The sequence below is a fragment of the Tyto alba genome, unplaced genomic scaffold (assembly GCF_018691265.1).
Source record: "Tyto alba isolate M040663 unplaced genomic scaffold, T.alba_DEE_v4.0 Super-Scaffold_38, whole genome shotgun sequence".
NCBI lineage: Eukaryota > Metazoa > Chordata > Aves > Strigiformes > Tytonidae > Tyto > Tyto alba.
The window spans coordinates 19,828,289-19,851,171 of NW_024881313.1; the positions used below are offsets into that span (position 1 = coordinate 19,828,289).

Below are 22,883 nucleotides of genomic sequence, written 5' to 3' on the forward strand. Positions count from 1 at the left end.
CCTGAAATTGGGAGAAAGCTTGAAAGTACTTCTTGAAATTGAACTGGCTTTTGTGCTGGTTTTGGTTCGCTGGCTTCTTTTGCTCTACGTGACTATTATATTGCTCTTCATAATGGCTGTGATTTGAAGTATATGACATTAGGTCACTCAGAGTTTCTGTATTGATTTTACACTGTTTACAATCAATTGATAAAATATTTCCCAAACAATCACAAACTGATACTGAAAACATAAGTTTCCCTCTTGTGCTGCATGGAGCACAGCTCAGTCCAAGCCACAGCCGACGACGAGCGGTAATAAGACTTGCTCTACAAAATCTTTGACACAATCCACTGTGTACTTGTGTGGTCAGAGAGTTTAATCTCTGTCAGGACAGTCATAAAGTTGGGATTTTTTTCCCAAGAAATGAACAACAGATCATCTCAGGGGTGGAGGGGGATTTTCCCAGGTTGGGTTTAGACCTGATCTTTCAAAAGCCTCCTGTGGGGTACCTGATAGCACGATTGAAATCGTGGTGCTATAGATTATATAAAATTAGACACTGGGCTTCACCTGCTAGTTTGGAATTACTCATCCCTTGCTGATCTGTGCACGGGAATATCCAAGAAGTACAGGAAGGAACCGTATCAACAAGACAGACCTATGGAACTTTCTTTTTGGGAAGCGCAGGTTTGTCCGCTAGAACCAGCCACGCCGCGTGCCTCGGGCTTCGGTCCGGGCTGGGAGCCGCGATGCCGCGCGGCCGGGGCCGAGCAGCCGGGGGGGGGGGGGCGGCGGGAGGGGTGCCCTGCCTCCCCCCGCCCTCCCGGCCGTACCTGGCTGGGCGGGGGGGGGGGGGGGGGGGGGGGGGGGGGGGGGCGCTGCTGAGTGGGCGCGGCGCGCCTCTCCCCCCGCTCCCACCCGAACTGCGCCCGGGAACCGGCGCTCCATTCCCCCCGGGCTTGTCCGTCCGGCGGGGAGCGTCGTTTGCCAGTAATTTACCGCCGGCAGACGGGAGCGAGCCCCTCCCGCCCTCGGCCACGGCCGCGGCGGGGCTGACCCAGCCCGGCGCACACCCACCGACCGACCCACCCTCCCGCGGCCCGCCCGAGCGGCGGGGAGAAGCAGGGCCTGCCTCCTGCCTCCCCCCCCAACTTTCTCGCTCTCCGCGGCCGCGCAGCCCCCGCCCCGCCCCGCGGCGCCCGGCGGGGAGGGAGGCAGGCACCGCCCCGTGCCCGCCGCCCGGTGCTGCCGGGAGGGAGATGCTCGTTGTCACTTTCCCTCTTCCCCACGCACCGCCCCCTGCCCTCCCCCCGCGCCCGCCGCCGGTGCCCCGTCCCCCGGCGCCGCGCCGCGCGCTCCCCGCTCCCCGCCAGCAGCAGGCAGGGCCGCGCCGCTCCGCCGCCCGCGCCCCCACCCCCCCCCGCCCGCCCCCTCCCCCGGCATGGCCGGGCGCTGAGGGGCGCCCCGCGGCCCCGGCTCGGCTCGGCTCGGCTCTGCCCCGGCGAGGGGCTCGGCGCCCGGCCGCCCGCTCTCCTCGCCAATGGTCCAGAGCGACATGTCCAAATCGCCTCCCAGCCCGGCGCAGGAGGTGCAGATGGAGCTGCTGGACAACCCCCTGCCCGCGGCGGCAGCGCAGGTACGGCGGGGGCGGAGGGGCTCGGCCCGGCGGCCCGGGAGCGGAGCGGGGGCCGGGCCGGGCCGGGCTCGGAGGGCTTCGCCCTGGGGCGGGGGGCGGCAGGCTGGGGAGAGGTGGGGAGGGAAGCGGCGGGGCTGCCGGAGCTCCCCGCCCTTCAGCTTCGGCTCCCCGCCGTCAGAAAAGTTTGACGGCTCTTCCAAGACGCCCGAAACTCCCTTCCTCGCCCCCACCCCCAAATACCATTTAATTAACACCCAGAGTGGGATGCTCCGCGCCATAGGAGCTTCCTAACGCAAAAGAACCTTGTGGTTATCTGGAAGGGGGATACGTGAGAATACGTTGCCATTAAGGTGCTCTTCCGTGCGCGTGTTACTCACAGGTTGTGGCTATTTCTCCCTGCTCCAGTAACCTGTTGTATCTGTACCTGATGCTTACCACACGCTGCTGAAACCGTCCTCATCTGTTACACATTCTGGTAACAGTCTGTATTGGTGGGGGAAGGTGATTCACGCTGGCTGTTGAGCAGTGATTTTGGGGAGGCTGAAGGTGCTGAGCACACTGCAGATTTAAGCTCCTCGATCCCCATGCAGAAGGTGGTTGTACAGTCATCTCTGAAATGTTAACAACTCGGCCCATGTGCACTGCGTTCAGGTGGATGGATGAAGGGAGGGAGTCAGGGCATGGATGTTTGCACCCTTGGTAAAGACTTTATATTTTGAAAGGTGCTTCCTGTTTAATATATGAATGTTGCATAATATCTTCGAGTTTGCAATAGTTGGCTACAAAGACTTACAGTGCTATTTTTAAACCCAGTAAAAGGGTGGTAAAATCTGATTGCGTGCGTTTTAAATTACAAACATGCTTGTTCTTGTTAGGACAGAGTTTTTTTCCTTTTGGGGTGGCAGTTTTTATTGATGCTGCCAAAGCTATCTCTGATGCTTTATTTTCTTTGAGAAGGTGGTCCAATTTTGTCACAGAAGTGCTTGATTGCCAGAGGAAAATGCTGCCAGTCTGTCAAAAGATTCGCTAATTGATCCTTACTTACTGGGGACCAGTGACAGCAGAACAAAATCCAGGCAGTGAAACAGAGACTAGGTTAAGCTAAAAAAGAAAAAGTGTCTCTTTTGGATGTGAATTTGATTGCAGCCTCCAAGTGAAGAACAGACATTTCAGTAGGGCCATATGCTTTGCCAGCTTCTCCAGAAGCAGTGACAAGGGAACTAATTTCTGACCTACAGATCCCTCCCCCCCCCCCCCCCCCCCCATTTTTATATCTTTTCAGCCCTTAGCACAGAATTGGCAACTGTCAAATCATATGGTGCTTTTGCTGTGGACAAATGTCAAATACTGATCATAAAATTGATTTTCACCCCTCCTTTTAACTAGGCAAAAAGAACCTCTGTTCAGAGAGGAAGGATAGTTTGCTAAGACCCGTGTTATTTGTGTTTCAGGTAAAGTACTTATATTCTGGTTTATAGATTGGTTTCTGAATGCTCACAGCCAAAAAAGTCCACTTTTTGAGACAGTAATAATGCAGCTTTTTAGTTTAGGGAATTTTTTTTTTTTTTTTTTTTTTTTTTTTTTTTAGTTTTCAGAACCAAAGCCATTAGGCAAAACAAGAATCATATCTTCTCCATATATACATATTCTAGTTGTACATAAACCTTTGGTGTAGCGGAAATAAGATTATGGAAGCAAAAGAGCCCTTTGAATAATAATGTTAGTTAATTCCTTAGCATGCACTGTACTGAGAGACAATTATTCTGATTGGAATTTTGCTCCATTAACATGATTTCCAAAAATTCAATACCGTAAGATCTTGCTGCTTTAGAACATACTCTCACAGTGAGAAAGACAGGCTTAATGAGAACATGTGAATCATCAAGTAGATTGCCTACAGGTACTTCAGTTATGCCTACTGCTATCACTTTCACTAAGGTATCAATCCTAGAAACATTTCATGCCAAGTAATGCATCAGAAGAAAAACAAAACAAAAAAATCCCCAAAAAACAAAACCAAAAAAACAAACATGCAAGTTTAGGGAGTGATATCACTCCTAAAAGTATTCTGTCTGAAGTGCTCCTTCTGGGAATTATGATTTAGTGAAATATAATTGAAGAGCCTTTGTACAGTTGTAACAACCCTCAAAATTTCTCTTATCCAAGAACTTTACTTTTGCAAAGCCAAGGATTTCATTTAACCTGGCTGTACATCATGGTCGATGTTTTGGATCGTGCCTGTCCATCCATTTTGGCCAAACTTGTCACCACTTGGAAGAGGAGTGAATGTAATTAACACTCTGGAAGCAATTACTCTTAAAAGATAGTTAAATATGTGAAATAATCCTAGATAGTCTCTGTGTAAAATGTATTTGTTATTTTCATAAGAAGATCTTCAAACAAAATAAAATCCCTTTAGGTGTTTTATGTCGTGACTTTAAATGACAGTTATACTGTATTCTCCCCGAGAAGTTCGTTGCAACAGGGATAAGGTATTGGTGTGTTATTCTGTATTACCTAACATTCTCTGTCTTTTAGGTCCATATTACTGTAAAATTGTAGTTCTAGGTACTCGCTGTGATCCTAGTCCAGATGGGGTTGTGGTAGTTTCAGATGTCCAGTTTTATCCAGATGAATGCACATGGTAATAATTACACCATGGAGTTATTCACAACATCCAGGTATATGTCAGTGCAAAGTGGTATATTTAGGTGTGGCTCTTTTGTAATAAAATCAGCATTTGATTTTCTGAAATTGTAAAACAAGCATACTCTCTGTTCAAATGCATCAGTGTTTGATGATCAGGATTTTTTTTTTTTTTTAAATCAACTCCAGTCCTCTTTTTAATTCTTTATTTCAAGAATTTCTTAATTCTAGGAAGTTGAATTAGTAGAATATTCAATTTAATAATTTTAATTAACCCAGATGCTATGCTGATTTGTTTAGAATAAATTATAACATAGCATATTAATGCCTTTCATGGTAACTCTTGGCCTCTCTTCTTCTCTTCCCTCTCCCCCATGTAATTTTTTTCTGAATCTACATCAAAGTCCCTCAGTCCCCAGAAATCATTAGATTCAATTTCTACTGCTATTTTCTCATCATAAAGCTTCCTGTGTTGTGTCACAGGAACAGTCATAGCAAATCAGATAAATAAATTATACAAGATGTTCCAAAGAAAATATAATGAAACCTTACATCAAGCAACTACAGACTGCCTTGTGGAAGGAGAAAGTATCTTAACCTGGATGAATTCTTCCCTGTTGTTATTTTCCTCCTGTTCATCTTCTTGCCGCCTTATGCATCATTTGTCAATGCAGGTCCTAACAACCTGACATATTTTAGCTGAAAAGAATTCTCTTCTTGATTGTTTTCCTCAGCTCTTTCACTTGCATTTAGATTTCCCCCGTGCCCTGATACCGTTAAGTGCTTCCCGCTTCCAAGTCTAAAGGCTTCATCATCCCAGCAGCGCTTGGCTCCAGCTGGTCGGGTTGCATTGCTGAGGGTAAACTGCAGGCAGGGCTAGGGACAGGCTTGTTCAGTTTTCCTTCTGTACTGACTGCGATTAATGTTAACGTGAGTTTTAGAGTAATGCACATGTGGTAACTCCAGCATATCAGTTTAGTTACTTTGCCCTAGCACTGACTTGTCCTTCATGGATCTCCAGATATCTTTTTAAGTTGCATAACACCATCCCTTCACTGCCTTTCTTGTGGTAATGAGGAATGGAAAGAATAGCCAGAGATTTATTCTCAGCTAATCACACTGCCCTCTGCTGCTCTCTTTCAGCTGAGTTGATTTATCACAGTTCATACCCTGTTTACCTATTCTTCAAATAAACATTTTGCAACAGTGTATTTCCCAGTACTGTCTTGCAAGGATACTTTGTAATCCATAAACAAACAAAATTTATATCCCTTTGCTTACTTAAATAATAACAATAGCCATTCATTATAGAGGCATGGAAGGTTTTACTCTCTTCTGGCAGCATCCCTAGAAGCCAGACCCAATGTGGCAGCAGCTCAGTGGAGTATACACAAATGAAGAAGAGATGAAATCCAACTCCATTCATTGGACTTTCTCATGGTCCTCAGCAAGAGGTAGTGTTTTCTCTCCTGAGGTGGTAACCTCCATTCAGTGTTGTACTCCTTACTGACAAAAATAAATTTTAATAGTTCTTCACTGAAGAAAGCCCTTCAAGTTTTAGCTGTTACTTTTCTGCTGATTCTTGTCTGCTCATTGGGTTTATTTTGTATTGTCCTGAACTCTATCAGTAATAGGTGATCTTGCAATCTCATCTCTTCCAGAGACATTTATTTGCCGCTTGAGTATTGCACATCATCAGCATATATGGGCTATAATAATCGTGTTCTACCTTTTCCTAGAGTGTAATATCCCTCTGAAACAATTCAGCAGTTTCAGTCCTAACTTATTTACATAACTGGTAACCATCTTCTAGAGGTAATCTCTGGTTTTGTTTGTTTTGTCTCTAGGTTTATAATTTTAAAATGTTATGGATGAAAAGTTCCTGTACTCTTCCAAGGCTGGCTTCTCTGGAGTGCCAGTTAATTTTCTTCTGCTTATTTTACTCAGTTCTTACCTGTGCCAGGATAGAAGAGTTTCAAAATAACAGAAAACAACCAGAATCACCCTTTCTACCTTCCAAGGGCTTGCCTTAGTCTCTGTTGGCAGGGCAGCAGACCCTCAGCAGAGGGAAGCTTTCCCATAGTTTGCTGTTGCTCCCTGCAAATATCTTTCTGCCACAGAGTCAGATCTCTTTTTCTGTTTACTTGTATAAGAGGAATACAGAAATCCCTGGAGAGCAGGTGGGGAGGAACAGGCACGTGGCCTACAACTGCAGTTGCCAATCTCAAAAGGCTGCAGGAGGCACAGTGGGGTCTGGGCATGAGCTTCAACACCTTCTGCTGTTGTGTGCTCCTGTTTTGCTGAGTTGGAAGCAGACTTCTTCATCACTGGTGTTACAGGGAAACGTGCAGCAGATTTGCAGCAAGGTGGGTTCCCAAGCCCCTGGGGAGGAGGAAAGCAGTCCAGGTCCCCTACTTCTTGTCTGGCGAGTAGAAACTTCTAGGTGGCCTGGTCTGAGGCTGGGGTGAGAGCACTGGGAGATGGCTTAGAAGTGTAGGAACTGGTGAGAACTGCACTATTTCTAGCTGCAGTATTGGCAAGGCTTTATCACAGGCCAACAGAAAAGAGCATCAAAGATTTAACCCTGTTAGAGATTTTTCAGCAGAAATGGCTTTTTGTTTTTATTGGGGAAAAAGGAGCATCTGTCAAATACTTATTTTTCGGTTATGTATGCAAGTTTGGATAAATAAATTACTTGTGGAGGGTATTGTTCGTTTGGATGGATTTTTTTTTTTTTTTTTTTTTTTTTTTTGTGTGTAAGTGGAGGATTTTATAAAAGGATTGTGGAATGGACTTAGCAGACTCATCACTGTAGCTTGCTCGAACTCGATGACTGTATATGGAGATCCTCAGTTTGATAGGATTCCTGAAGGGAAGCCTTGTATTTTTCTGAATTGTATCCTGATAGCAAATTATGTTTGTTTGAGGAAATCTAGGTTTTGAGACCCAACTGTGGGATTATTCTCTGCTGTTTGTTTGAAGAAATCCAGGTTTTGAGACCCAACTGTGGGATTCTTCTCTGCTATAGGGACATGAGTCTGTGCTCCTCAGGCAACTTCTTTGCTGAAGGTATGTCACAGGGCTGAGCACCTGTCATGGGCCTGCACTGATGTTGCTGATGTAGGGTGACCTGAAACCCTGGCCCTGAGATGGAGGCATGCCAGGATATATTGCCATGTTGCTCCCATTGCCATTGTGGAATGGAGCTGTGGAGTGCTAGGGAGGTCTTCACCAAGGTCTATGTATGACTTCCAGCTCTTGACTGTACTGTCAGAAGGCAGACATCCCCTCCTTTATGCCATTACTGTGATTGATGGTACAAAGATCAGGAATATTAATGTCTCTTCCTGTAGCTGACCCTTTCTATCCAAAGTCGTGTAGTTTGCATTGTTTGAGTGCGGGTGTGGGGGTTTATAGTTAGGCAGCCAATGCTGGGGGCTGCACCACCCCGGAGCTGGAGGGTGTTGCTTCTGAGTGGTGGGCAAGCCTGGCCATCAACCAGAGGGGACTCAGGAGGTCTGACCTACAGGAACATTCTGTTGCCTTGTTGTAAGGAATTGATTAAAGTGGCAATGGCTTAGTCTTCTAAGAGGTGGGTGGAGCTGGATGTGCATGTTCAGTGCTGTCCCGGCATGCTATTCTTTGTCTGGGACATGAGAGTTTTTAAATATCTTTCAAAGCTTTTGCATGGGAAGGAAAAACGCTTAGTGCATTCTTTCGTTTCTGACTTGTCTAGCAATTTTCTAATCCTTCAGGGCGTCACTCTTTAGGTATTCTTTTAATCCTTGTAATTGGTCATTTGTTCATCTGAGTTTGTGTAAAATTCATCCCAGCTGTGAATTTTTATTTTCTTTTTCTGTTTCTGTTCCTGTTCTCTCTAATTCATTTCTTGCACCTCTGTTTTGAGACCTGACTTGACATCAGTGACTCTGATGCCTGCATCTTCTGCACCCTTCCTTCTTCGTTCTTTGAATGAGACCAGTAGGCTAGTTTTTAAGGGTTTATCTTTGCCACCTGCCATCAGTATTAATGACTGGTGATATTTTACCTATTATAATTAGTAAAGGTTCAGGCTCACCCTGCGTATAACCATACCATTGGAATGGTTACTGGTGAAGGGCATTTTAAGACTGCCACTGAAGATCAGTTCCCTGGTTGTAGATAGTTGATAATGTTATATGTTTTATATTTCTTTTTTCAGATGATAGTATTTTGCCTACAGGGATAAACCATGCCTTCTGCTTGTTGTATGTGTTAGAGGATTAAATGTTATGGATGCATGCTTTTCATGTGTTGAGGCTGAACCTTGTTAAAATTAAAGGGTTTCACTGAGCAACATTGATCTCATCTGTTTGCAATAACGAGTAATGTATATGAAACTGTTAATTATCAGGAAACTTCTATGCATGCCTTTAATGCTTCATAGGATACCCATATTCCATTTGATTACATGGGTTGAATAAAGGCTGTACAGTGTACTTTCATGTGAGAGTTGGAAAGCAGTCTTTCTTTGCTTTATTAAGACTTGATGAAATGTTTTTTACAAGATTACTTTGGTATGGTTTTTTGTGTTTTTTTTTTTTTGTGTGTTTTTTTTTTTTTTTTTTTTTTTTAAGGTTTCACATTGTCTGACAGGTATTTTAAGAAGCTGTAGAACATAAATGCATGTGTTGTGTTTCTCGTCTCTGGCAACTCAGCCAATTTTAAAAGAACTTCACACATCTGACTAATATACCAAGCTACAGTTTTCATCTTGTAAACAATTACATGTATACATAACTTTATTTGTGTAAGATGTTCTGCTGAAATCCAGTGAGAATGTTCCCGTCAGCAAACTTTTTATATGAACAGGCTTGTTTGTAGGGTTGGACTCAGTTTTATTAAAATTAACTGGGGCAAACGATGGTATGCCATAGGCAGCTGTTTATGCTGGGTTTCAAGGTCGTTACCACTGGGTCTGGTACATTGGGGTGCAGAGACGTTTGGTCCCCTATGGTTGTTCTGTTAGGTACAGCTACTGTATAGGTTAAGAATGACTGCCCCGTGTTGCTGCTTTTACTGGCCAATGTCCGCATATCATGATTCAGCCCTTTATTTTTAGCTACGTAGTTGCAGCCAGCTGCTGCACAGAACACAGATAAGGCAGCTAATTTTAATATGAAAATCACAGTAACATATTGAATTCATTGTGAAAAAACCTTCTTTTTCATTTTCTAGAATAGAAAGTAACTGGTAGATTTATTTTATTTTATTTTGTACAGAGGTCTTGTTCTCGCATTAAGGTCTTACGGAAAAAATACACTTGAAGCAAAACATAATGAATGTGACAGGATGAGTATTCATGATTCTCCACATGACAGACATTTAATATTTTTTTAAAAAATATGTAAGAATCTGTTTTGTTTATAGAAGACTTATCTCATTTTTAGAAGACAGTTTCAGTCTTTTCTGACTGTGGGAATAAGTTTGAAAGGCCTGAAGACAAATATAATCCCAGATTAGTATCCTTTAAAATAATGAGAAGAGTCATCAAATCCCACTTTTCCCACATGCTGGAATTGTTCCCCTTTTCTCTGGTTGAGAGTTGGTCTGTGCACAGAAGAAGCCGTAAAACTGACTTTCCCTATGCTGTGTAGACAGGGCCTACCATCATGGCAACCGTTGTTTTTTTTTGTTTGTTTGTTGTTGTTTTTTTTTTTGTTTGTTTGTTTTGTTTTTTTTTTTTGTGGTTTTTTTTTGTTTTTTTTTTTTTGTTTTTTTTGTTTTTTGTTTTTTTTTTTTTTATTATTATTATTCTTATTATTTAAAGTTAATATTTAGCTTGTGTTCCTGAATAGTTTTCATTTATAGAAGACTAGAACAAAAATGTGCATGCTGCTATGCACAAATAAAAAACCAAACCCAAACTGAATAATCAAGGTAAATTTCAGTTTGAGCTGGATTTGCAGTGTGATGTTGCCCAGAATAAATGTTTTAGGTGTTGCTATGCAGGTAAAGTGTGTATTTTATCTGTGCTTGTAATGTATTTTTATTCAGCTCTCTTTATCCTCATCACTCTAGACACAGTCCCTCTTATGCCTTTGTCGTAATTTTTTGCCTTATAAAACTGAATGCTGTGATTCTGTAAATAAAAAAAATATTGTAGAAACTGGGTAAAAATAAAAAAAATATGACTGTGAAAGTGAATATGTGTTCTTTTTTTTCTGGGGATTACAAAATAATCTATAGTACTTTATTTATGAAATTGCCTAGATAGTGTGATCTTTATGTAAATGCTTTATATTCGTGAGCTGTTATGTGAATGTTTGGAATTCTTAATTTTTTGTAAGTATATTTCAATATTCTTCCACAAAAGTTGGAGAAAAGAGGGTCAGAGTGGTGGGTAACTGCGGTCAATTACCTCAGTAAGAATGTTTTTTAAGAGGTAAATTTTGATTTAAAGATGTTTTATTTGAAGACTACTGATGTCAAATACACTTTTTTATGTATCTTAGTTACCTTAATATAATATTAAGTGGGATATTATATTGTATTGGATGGAAAAAGATGGTTCTGATAGAATTGTCTATTTTAACAGTAACTGGAAAATGTTTTGAATAATTTGCCAGTAACAGTGGTTCTGAGCTACTTTTTATTCTTATGGATGTATGAAGACATTTCTATTATCAAAAAGTTCTTCTATTATCAAAGATTGCATTCAGAAATGCAACCACGTAAAGAGATTCCTCATCCAATTTTTATTTTACATTTTGTGACCCACTGGATTACAGTTCTAGACTTATCAGAAAGTCCTGTTTTCATCCCCATAATGTGTAGCATGCTGATTTTTACATAGTTCTGGCCTAACGAACATAGGTAATATCGATTCATGTGTCTTTCAGAAACTTCTTACATGGCTTTTCAACAGTTTTGCAAAAATCATATGAATTTGGCAAAATATCTTTCCCATAAATCTGTATTTTGGGGGAAAATCATTGCTTTTCTTGTAAGTCATTGTTAGTTCAGTGACATAACAGTTACTAAATTATTTTTGCTGAGAATCAGTGTCAGGCTGACAGATCTATTGTTAGTTGAGTCATTCTTTCAAAAAGATTGGGGTAATATTAGATTTCAACCAGTTCTCTGAACTTGCCCCGAATCAACACTTATGTCCCAGATGCAGCCTGAGATTGTTCTCTTGTATCTCATGGTGGCAAGTTACCTGGATTTGTCAATGTGACAAATGATCTGAAGTTAGCAGCAGCTATCTGTTCTCCTCAATTACTCTTAGATTGCAAAATCTTAAAATCTTTCATCATACTTACCATATGTGTTACTACTAAGAGCTACAGCTCAGCTTTTGAAGTCATGGTCTTAAAAATATGCCCGTATGAGGTTTTTAGTGTGCGTATGAGCCTGCTCTGGAGCCCACCCTTCCCTACCACCAGAACCGGTGGGACTCAGGCCCCGCGCTCAGCATGGTGCTCTGAAGACTGCCCAAGACCGGGGAAGGACACGCTTTCTGCACCCAGGCAGAGTTTTATCCCAGGTTTGGCTGTATCAGGGCCAGGTTGTCAGGAGTTTTGTGTTGTAACATATGCACAACCGTGTTCTCCAATAAGTTGGTCATAATTTTCTCATTGTGCCTAGACCCAGGACCAACAGCAGCTTATGGCCAAAATCAACAGCAGGACTTGGAATGCTAGGAAATAAGAGTGGATAAATAATACAATTTATTAGTGTAATATTTTGGGATACCAGCACATTCGTTAATTATTATCAAGAGCGTTTTTTTATTGTTATATATTTTAAAGAGAACAATGAGATTTTTGTAAAGTAATTTTTATTCTTGAAAGAGGGTTTGAGAGCTAGTACGAGGGAGGAAATGAAATTACTCTGAAAATTTAGCATGTAGGTGATGGTGGCTGGTGTTTGGTCTTGTGCTTTTTCCTGAGTTATTCTGGAACTCAAAAGTTCAGTGCTGCATACAAGATGAGAGCTAAGATTTGGAATAGGCCAAAGCAGACCTTGAAAGTGAAGACAAAGACCCTGTTTATTGCAGGGAACTGTGGGAGGTATTTAAAAACAGGAGACATGATCTAGAGAGATGGATTAGTAAAATGACCTTTACAGCAGCATGATGAGTGAGGAAAAAAATTGCATTTATCAACCTCAAGGAAAATAACGTTTTAAATTGTCCAGACATGATTTTGATGTAAGTTTAGACTAATTTAAGCAATGTGACTGGGTAGGAAGGGCTGTCTCAATGCTGCACAGAGCAAATCCATGAGATTTTGTTGTACCTGGGAGGGATGCCCTGGTAAGGGTCTGAGTTGGTGTTGTGGCATGATTTACAGTCACCACAAAAAATAAGTGGTTGCAAATAGCATAGTTTCAAACTCTTTCTTGTTTTTTGAAATTTGTTTTATGATATTTATTGATGGTTCTTATTCATTGCACAGAACAAATAGCTTGGGGGGGGGGGGATGGGACTGGGCCATTTGCTGTGTTTCTAAACCATAGTATAATAAATTTTGTTTCAGCACCGTTGCTTTCTCCTGGTGTCTTTTTATTTCCAGAAAGATGAAAATGATGCCTTTCTTTTTAGTTGCATATTATCCCTTTTCCAGTTACATGTTTATTCTTTTTTTATTGTTATACTGCTTTTACTTCAACTTTTAAAAAAAATTTATTATTATAAGTTCTTCCTTGATTGTAAGGTTATATCTGAATCAACAAGTTGTTGATCACTTCTTGCTGTTTAATGTTCCCTCAGCTGACTTGGCTCGTAGCTGTGATGTACTGGAGACTGCTCCCATATCTCCTTTCCTAGTTTGTTTAGATAAACTATCTGCAAAACAAACAGTACTTTTAAATCATTGTGACTTGAGTGAACAATACTACAACTATACAAGTCTATAAATGTTTCTCCAAACATGAACATGAAAAAAACCACTAAAACATTCAGTCCTCAATTGGCCAAGCCTAGCTGTGTTGGTGAGCACTTGCACACATTTTCCCATCAGTTAATTACTGCTGAATATATACTTATTAAGTGGCATGAAGCTGATCATCTGAATCCCTGCTAGACTAGGAGATATCGGTGATTCTTGTACTGAAAACTTTCTGTGCAACACAAAGTAACACTGTTCCCCTAATATTTTTTTTTTTTTTTTCCTTTTTCAATAGTCTTACGGTAAAGGGGCAAGAAGAAAAAACCGATTTAAAGGATCAGATGGGAGTACATCTTCTGACACTACCTCTAACAGTTTCGTACGTCAGGTATGTGTTTTTCAGCTTTTAAAAGACTGTATGACTTGCTGATGTTAGTGTTCAAGTATTTTTTTTTTTTTTTTTTTTTGTAAATTATCAAATCAAAGAGTGATACTGTAGCCTGAGAAACAGCAGAAGTCTTTGGCGGCACAATGAAAAATATCTGGCTGCTATTGTTATGATCTTGGCAGAAAAATACTTTTTCATTTCTCATTAATTTCCATGTATAGTAGTTTTCATTATTTTTGTTACTCTAATGCTGTCAGGTGATTAAAGCTGGAGGAGGAGTCTGATGGGAGCACCTAAAGTGGCAACATTTGTGAGAAAGCATCGAAACTCTACCAGTCCTCAGGGTTTTCCTGCTTAAAATAGTGCTGTGTGAGGCAGTGTTATCTTAGATGCTTTCCTCCCACATCCCAGTGTTATTTTAAACCATGGGTTGGAGGGGAAATCCCTGGCAGCGCTTATCCCCATTGCACTGATGCTGAAAGGTCTGTAGAAGATGGAGTGGTGCCATAGGCTCCCGTAGCCTATACCCCTGTGCTGCTCCCTCAAAGGGAGAGTCCCAAGTGGAGCCTCATGGGGATCCCAGACCTGTCTGGGTGCTTGGAGGACAGCTCAATGTGGCCGACAGATATGACAAAAAAATGCAGGGAAGGTTATCCAGAGACCAGCGTGGTCTTTGGCTGTAAAATGGTGCTACTGAAGCTGTGCTTTTGTGGAAGGAGAGTGTGTTTTGATGTGCTTATGGTTGACAACAACTCGGAGAGCATGAAGGGCACCCAGAGTATCACAGTGACTGCACCTGTGCAGAGTGAAATACAGTTCTTCATGCTCTGCTGATTCAAGCTGTGGTTTTGCAAATGCAGACTTTGCCATCTTTTTTCGGAGGGGCTCTGGAATTTGGGAGGTTTCATTGCAGAGTTTTTGGTTTTGCCATAAACAGGCACCAGACCTTCTTCTGTACCAGATTGTCTTGCACGTTACTCCACCTCAAAACATTAAATGGCTCCACAGCTGTTGTATTCTTTGTAGTACACCTCTTCTGTTTGCAAAGTTTTTCTACTTTGTCCTGCTGCAATCATGTTAGCAGGTCTTGTGATAGGCTGTGGATTTGATGAAGTGAGACCTCTGTTTTATTTCAGTGACTGTTGGACATTGGCATGAAATATTATTTGGTCATGGGAATTTTTCAGTGTCAGTAAACGACATCAAGGTGGAAACCCTGGATCAATAAATTACTTATTCGTGATGTTTTGTCCTGTTTAAAAATACTCTGAAAAAAGCAGTCCAAGTAGTCTTTGAGAGCAGCAATGGGATCTTCCAGTTCCAATGAATCTTTGTAAGGAAATCTGTGTTGCTGTTTTCCTTAACTCCTCATGGATGTCGAATTCAGCCTGGAACATTTTTAGCAGAGTATGAGTGTTTATTTTACACCAGCTACACATGGTTCTTTGCCTTTTTTGTTTACCTAAATGAAGTCTGAAGTTGGTCTAAAGTACCTCTTCTTGCTGTCATGAGGGGGACCAGGGCAAAGAGGATATAGCACAACAAGGTAGATCATCAAACTACGTATAGATGTTGAGGTGGACTCCTGTAGTCAGTGGAGATACGGTTGGATCTATAGATTGTGGGGCATGATTTATCAAATCTTCAAAACAGACATATAAAACAAGGTTGGTGAGCTACAGTCTAAAAGTGTCTATATCTTGTCCAAGGCTCTAAAGGGAGCATTGAGCATGTCTACCTCAAGTGTAGATATTTAAAGAAGAGATTTATATATTTCCCTGATATAAATCCAAATTTAGTAGTTACTCAAGTGATATAATACAAATGACCGAAAAGTGAAATACTTTTCTGCGAAAGACTAGAAAATTAATAGATTGATGAAGTAAAACTCAGTGTTGAATTGGTATTGTCACTGAATATATTGAAGGGATGTTAATGGGTATATATATGTTCTTTGACATTGTTCAAAATAAATTTAAAAAAAAGAAAATCATCACAAAACATCCCAACTAAATAATGTACAGGCAGAGCTGTTTGAGTTGTAGCAGATTTATGAGAAGTGTCTCTTCACAGTTGCTGCTTTATTTCGGAGCTTGGACTACAACTTCAACTGACTTTCCTGCTCTGATTCTTCTCCCGGGACAGCTTGTTTTTCTTCTGCACTAAGGAAGAATTGCTACCAGCATGACCAGGGTGCCCAGTGTCCCAGATACTAAACAGAATGGGTGCAGTTGCTTTCTACTGGCTTAGCTTATGTGCCCTTCCCAGAAACTATCTTGGTTCTGCATATTGCTTCTCTGTTTTTCTTGGAGGATATTTTACACAATATAAATGAACATATTTGTTTTACCTTAACCATTTATTTGCAGGAGAAAAAGTGACTCCAAGAATTTGGCGTTTCTCCTGAAATGGATGAAAGCTGCAAAAAATTAGAGTGGGCAAAAGAATCCAAACGCAGTAGAATCAATGGCATACTTGTTTATTTTCTGTTATTGTATTTCAGGGCCATCTTAAAACCAGGAGGTCAATTTTTGCTTGGAAAAGGGTTTGTGGGGGGTTTTGGCAGTGGTTTTGATCTAGGCAAGGGATACACACAACCTGTTTGTTTCAGTGATGCTTATGATGCCTATAGCTGCCTTTATTTCATTCGACTTCCTTTCCTTCCCCCCCCCCCCCCCCCCAATCCTGCCTCCTTTCACGTTTACTTCTTAACTTGCCCTGCAACTTTGATGTGCATCTCTACAAGTACTCCCTTCTGCACTCAAGAAGGAATCCTGGGATTGTCCTGAGCACTTATTTCTGAGCTCTGCCTACGTTCCTCATAAACAAGAAAGAATGTTCGGAAGGTGATTTTGCATCATATTTAGCTGGCCTGTCCTTAAACTGGGAGAGCTGCAAGAGGCATGCAGGTTCTTGCTGTAAGCATTGATGGAAAGTGAACATTTCCTAACAGAGAAATATATTGGTGCTGCATAAAAGAAGGCAAATACGTTTAGTCCTAAAGAAATGTTATGCATGTGGATGGCAGTGGAGGTATTGTGCAAGAGCAAGGATATAGGATTCAGTCTTTTGAATCCACAGAGCCACTGGCCATTTAGATTAAGGTGGCTGCAGGAGGGAGGGAGTTAGTATCTATTACTTACATTGACAAAGCTTTATTGTGTCTGCATTTTACTATTTCCTTGAGGACATACGCATTTCTGGCTGCAATATGTACCTGGCAAGTTTCCTGCAACGCATACCAAATGCTACAGTAGTAAAAATAATGCCAACTTAGTTTTATTTGAATGAGAGAGAACAAAGTAATGTTTTATTCAAATTGCTTGAAAATTCCTGCTGTTGTATGAGGAGAATGAAATGCACTCTGTACAGCCCTGTACACAGTGATCTCTTCCATTTAAGTCTGTTTTCAGAGTGCTGAAATAGAGCAGAGCAATCTATCCAGCATCGTTTTGAAGGTATGTAGGAGAAGCATTAAACTGAAGCAAGAGCATTTATATATATATAAAATACAAATTTAAAAACTATTCTTTTCAATTCAGTTAAACCTCCTCTGTACTCTGAATTTTATCTATTGATACAGATTTTTTATTTCTATTTTTTATTATGACACTGTAAAACCTATGAAATTTTAGGAGAATGTTTTGGAACATGTTCTATTTGTTTGTTACAAAATACTGTTTGTTTAGTTTTGTCTCCAAAATATTATTGATGATATTGGACCTTAAAAAAAATAACAACAACTTGGCCTTCCTTTCACTTGCCAGCAGCTACTGCTTGACTTTTCAGTAGCAGGAAAGGGAATAATTTTTTTTACCCTCTGTGTTGTGAAGTAGTAGTGGCATTTAGACAGTGTATTTGGAAATCAGAAGCATCATTGCACACCAATCAGATCCTAATTGACTCTAATCAGTTGTCTGTAGGGAGCTAAAGAACATCGTGTTATATAGTTTTCATCATTGTTTTTGAGCTTTGGAGTGATAAGCAGCTTGTTCTTAGGGTTAGCTATGAAAGACTGAATTGGATCTGATCTCTACTTGCTGCCATTTTGACTGATGCATAGTAATGATTTTGTTCACAAGGGTTTTTTCAAAATACGGATCAGACAAAATATTTTGCAGACAACACCATGGCACTTCCCAGCAACATTATTTTAAGCAAATTGCATGTTCTGCTAGTATTACATATTTTGTGGTTGCACTTCTGGACCTGTCTTTGTCAAGCTTTTATTTTAAATCCTAATGATTAATCACAGAGGCAGTCTAAATTTTGGGGATTTTTACATATTGCAAAGGGAGATTAGATTGTGAAATAGACTGTAGACTATGGACTTGCTTACTGAAATATTTAAGGTTTTACAAACCTGTTTTTTTGCCTTTAAATATTGGCTTGATGCCTGTTACACTGTGTTCACTCAAAAAACACAGCTACAAATAATTATGTAGAGAATTCATTATTCTTCTATTTTCCTCTAAGGACGTTTGCCTAGCTGTGTAATTACCTATTGAATTTTATGAAAGGTAAATCTACGATTTGCACTGAAAAATGATTTGAAAATATTGACTTGGTTTTGCTCATAAACATGCCTCTTAATCTTGAGTTTACCAGAGAACTGGGCCATGTCAGAAATGTATTCCTCTTCTCTTAATTGTCTTTTTTTTTTTTTTTTTTTCTTTTTTTCTTCAGAGATAGAGAATGGTTCTGATATTTCTTTTTTTTTTTTTTTTTTCCTTTTCATGAGGGGAAGAGCTTATGTATTCGGCTCATACACACAGCGTGCCAGTGAGGCAATGCATTTACAGGCTGAGCTGTGAGTTGCTGGTCTAGAGTGGGCACAGATACTAGCTTTCGTCTTAATACACAGTATTAATAATCTTATGCTGAAAACTGGATTATGCTTTTTCTGCTAGGACTATTCCTGCTTCTTGAGGCCTATATGTGAACAACATTGTGTCTAGACAGAAAATCTAAATAAGTAATTTAAAAAAAAGCTCATTTGCAAATTAATACATTCTTACGTTCTTTGTGTGCCTCTAATTATGAGACATGTTTGGCTTGTAGAGAAAAAAGGAACTTTTCAGACTTGCCATTAGCTTTTACACATAACAAAACAAGGTATGTCAGAAATTTTTAGAGGTATTGTGCAAATGCTGATTGGAATACATGAAAATGTATACCTATTGCTCAGCTTAATTTCCTCATGTTTTATTTCTGAAGCTAATGTCTGGGTGTATTTTGTTAGGTTCAGATTTTTTCTGGTCTGATTCTGCTGATTTCACTGAAAGCCACAACAGTGATGCTTGTGGCCTGTGCTTGCTATTCTTGCTATTGTGGTTGCATTGAGGCTTTACACAAGGGATACGTACTAGAACATCTGCTTATTTGAAACACATTAAAACTGTTATTTCATGGGTTTTTAATTTGATGGAATTGTGGTATTCTATGTTTTTCACTGTAAATTATGATTTTTAAGGAAATATATTGCACTTGGATAAAGCCACCTTACACTGAAGTTGATATAGCAAGTATGATATCTGTACTGCTGTGTTCTGGTGTTAACAAGAGCCACCAAACTTTTCCATTAAGGCTGGTGTGTGACTTTAAATCATGGGCAGGCAAAGTAGTTTCAGGTTGATGTGCTGTTTGTGTCAAGTAATGCTAATCAGTTTTCAGTCAAATCCAGTGAGTCTGTATTTGTTATGATACAAAATCGGATAAAGTCTCTAGGAGTAGTATTAGTATGGGAAAGCGGCTATTTTTAATATACTTCTTGTCGTATGAAGTATACCAAGTTCACAGTGGAAGAGTGGGTGAAGCACTTAGAGCAGTGTAGAGATTCATAAGAATATGCCAGTTCAGCTGTTGATGTAGTGTTTCATTCATGGCTGATATCTCAGTTCCTCAGTCATGTGGTAAAAAACAGTTAGGTGGGGAGTGGTGGGAGGAGGACAGCTTTTAGAAGAGGCCTGATTAGAATGGGTATGTGTGGCTGGAGGGAGGAGAAAGGGACTTTCCCTTCTGGTGGCCATTGTGGAGCTGCACTTAAGGCTCTTAGACATGGGAAAATCACATTAGGCTCATTGAGCTATAGATTTCCTCCGCTGTAGTAAGGGTTTGAAAAGTCTCCTTTTTTGGCCTGGAGAGAATAGAACAGATGCCACTATAAAGCATGGGATTTTGGCAGATATGACTGGAGGAGAGATGGCTGAGAAAAACCCAGCGGAAAGGAAGTTCATTTGCAGACTTCAATTCTTTCATGGACCCTTTTTTGCCTCAAATAGTTTCTAAGAATAGAAATCAAAATGCTGCCATGTGTTTAAAAAAAATCCCCACACACCCTCTAACCGAAACAAACAGGCAAAACATCATAAAGCTGCTCTTACACATCAGTTTATTCTTCTTGTAGCAGGGTGTGAGAAAATTACAGGACAGAACAACTAATTATAATACTTTTTTAAAAACTGAAGGATAGGAGTGCTCTTTATAGACTTGAATGGGTGTACATGTTTGTTATTTTGCATGCAGCTGAAGTCAACACGTCCTTTTCCAAGCAGCAGTGGAAACTTTGAAGATGGGGCTCATATCTGATGGCTGCTGAGATAATTGCCAGCATTACTTTTGAGCTTGCTAAGATGATGGGTGGGTGTTGCGAGGTGTCTGAGAGCACATACGCGGCCTCCTGTGAGTGGACAGGGGAGATGCAAACCGTGAGGTGGAAGGTGGCATTCCTGCTGGTGGCAGCTGTTGGACCTTCTCCTTTGGCATTCCTATGGCTGCTGCCTTGCATGTGCCACCTGGTTGCGTGCTTCTGCTCTGGCTCTGCCGGGCAGAGGAGAAATGGGGCTTCCCAGCTGCCCAGGAACTACTACAGCCTGTGCTCCACCTTGGCAGCATCCCTTTGTAGTGGGTCGTTTGAAGGGTGTAACAGGACTTGGGACTTGTGCATCCCTGAGCTGCATGGGGTTTCAGCAGGTGACAGGGCTGCCTCCACACTGTGGAGGAGGAGGAGGTGGCAAGGGCTCAGGTGCTCAGGCAGTCAGAGATATGAGGGTTTTTTAAGCAGTTAGGCAAACTAGTGGAGGTAAAGCACGCTCTTTGCAACTCTGCTTGTTGTTGTTTGAGCGACATATATATACAGTTGGAGACTCTTCCATCGCAGTTCATGGCACAGGGAATGGGCAGCAAGGCTTAAGCCTAACTGCGTGATTAGGCTTTCTGACTGGCCAAATACCATCATGATTGGCAATTGCTCTCTGGCAGTCTTTGTCTTGCAGTTTTGTACTAATCAGAGTGCACTTTGCATGAGCTGAACCTCTCAGAGCATTACAGATGCACCGAGAACCTCCTTGCCTATATTTGCTGGTCTTTTGGGTGGGATATAGTGGAAACTCCAAGAAAAAAACTACACAGTTGTAAACAGTGAAGATCAAAATTAGGAATAGGATTGAATGAGAATCAAGTGTTTTGTTTTATTTTGTCCGCTGCTTCTCCCAGGAAATTCACTGTGGTTTCCGGTTCTCATGTGCAGCATTGTCTTACTCAAAATAATTATTTTGAACATTGTGGTGAGATGCAGGGTCTATTATATGCTATCATAGATGTCTTCTATTTATAGTAAGCACAGACATACAAAGTATCTGCAATGGGGCAAGCGTTCAGATGCATTTATTTAATTATAGCTAATGCAAAAACTGTCCAAAATAATTTCTGAAGATAAATGCAGTATTTTTACAAAGTTTTCTTACAGACCCATTTTTTTTGGAGTGGATTTGTTTTAGGGTTGTTTTTTATACTTTTTTTTTTTTTTTTTTTGAATGGAGTAGTCCATTGGAATTTCTTTTCCTTTAGCAAGGCCTTAAAATATGGATGATTTTTTTTAGAAGTAAGATGTTTTAAGTCACTTGCAAAATTCAAGTTTATAATTATATGTAAATGCACCATAAACAAAGCTGCTGACTTATTTCCTTTTAGGGAAAAGTAAATCTGAAGTGATTTTTGTCATTTTAAATATTGCACTGATTTTAAGGGTTTGCATTTATGGTTTTGATTGGGAATGAATGCCTAACACAAGGGAACAGTTTGGTCCTATGTAAAGCAAATGTCATCTTCCGCTCCAGAATGCAAGTGGTTTCAAGGAAAAATAACTGCCGGTTGGCTGATATGCAGCAAGCTGCTTCAGTTTCTCTCCAGCATGGAGCTGGGATGCTCCTCATCACTGGCAGGGCTCAGAGTAAAGAAAGATACTTTGAAATTAGGCAGAGAGATCTATACTGAATATTTTCTCTTTCATGATACCCCATCAGTACATTCCTGCTCAAAGTCAAGAGTGTTTGGATTTGTACCTCACTAAGTAGATATGTTGCAGCATATACAAGTGCCATTTCTGTACAATTAGTCATGAAGTTGCCAGTTTTATGGGCAGTCACAGCAGAGAGCTGTCTTTTCTTGAGCTGTATATTTAGACAGTACTTCCAACACTGAGTCTATGTTCCTGTAGATTTGAATGTTGCTTTTTTTGTGTGATCTCAGTCAGACTTTTCTTTTCTGGAACATTAGGTTCATTGAAAAGCTTAGTTCTCCTTTACTTCTCAAATGAATTATAAGTCTTCTAAGGAATTTACAATAAAGTTTTTTTTCTGGGTATTGAATTGCAGAGTGACATCTGTGTGAGCACAATTAGTGCACATTTTTTTTGCTGATGGTCACATAATGTTTTAGTTCCCAAACATGACTGGACTGAAAAATAGTAGGATCTGAAGCAGTCTTAAGTATATGAAAAGCTGGAAAGCTACCCTTCCTTAAAATCTGATATTGTAGAATATCTGAATTCTTCCACCTCTGCCAAAGGAGGTCAGTAATAATCCTATTGAGATGCATAACATTAATTCTGAATGCCACATAAACCTGTAGTCTCCTATATGATAAATGATTATCATCAGATGGCTTACTCACAGGATAATCAAGTCTTGGGCAGGAAAGAGAAATGGTACTTGCAAGCAAGTGGGGAGCTGAAAGAGGGAAGGATGTGTGAAGTGAAAAAGGGAGAAATAGATCTATATATGCCTTTGATATCTCTCCTCCTATTGTCTCCAGTGGTATATTTGAGTTTTCAGTTCTTTTGCAGATTGAACCAGAAGATATTTCTGAAGTCTGGGAAGGCTGTTGCAGGATGAAAAATGCAGCTTTAAGTCATGGTTTATCAGTTGGCTCTCAAAGGTCTGATTATCAGATCCTGCTTTTGGAGGAACTGAGCTGAAGGCAGGAGCCATTGTTTCTATAGAAACAGTGAAACATGGCTAGTTAGGTTTATTTTTCCTACAAACTATGACTGTTATAGTATATGTTCAGTAATCTCCCC

The 22,883-nt window shown here is 40.6% G+C and overlaps 1 protein-coding gene across 4 annotated transcripts in view; it reads left to right on the top strand.

The window, feature by feature from the left end:
- The first annotated feature begins 1,482 nt into the window (after nucleotides 1–1,482).
- The window catches only part of CACNB2 (calcium voltage-gated channel auxiliary subunit beta 2), a 257,249-nt gene continuing 235,848 nt past the window's right edge, over nucleotides 1,483–22,883 (top strand). For 2 of the 4 annotated variants that reach the window (XM_042802216.1, XM_042802218.1), the window contains exons 1-2: nucleotides 1,483–1,618; nucleotides 13,433–13,525. In XM_042802216.1, the coding sequence (XP_042658150.1) occupies nucleotides 1,523–1,618; nucleotides 13,433–13,525 (189 nt within the window). In that variant the 5' untranslated portion in view covers nucleotides 1,483–1,522. The remainder of the gene's footprint in view (nucleotides 1,619–13,432; nucleotides 13,526–22,883) is intronic. The other 2 variants (XM_042802219.1, XM_042802220.1) reach the window with 2 other exon arrangements.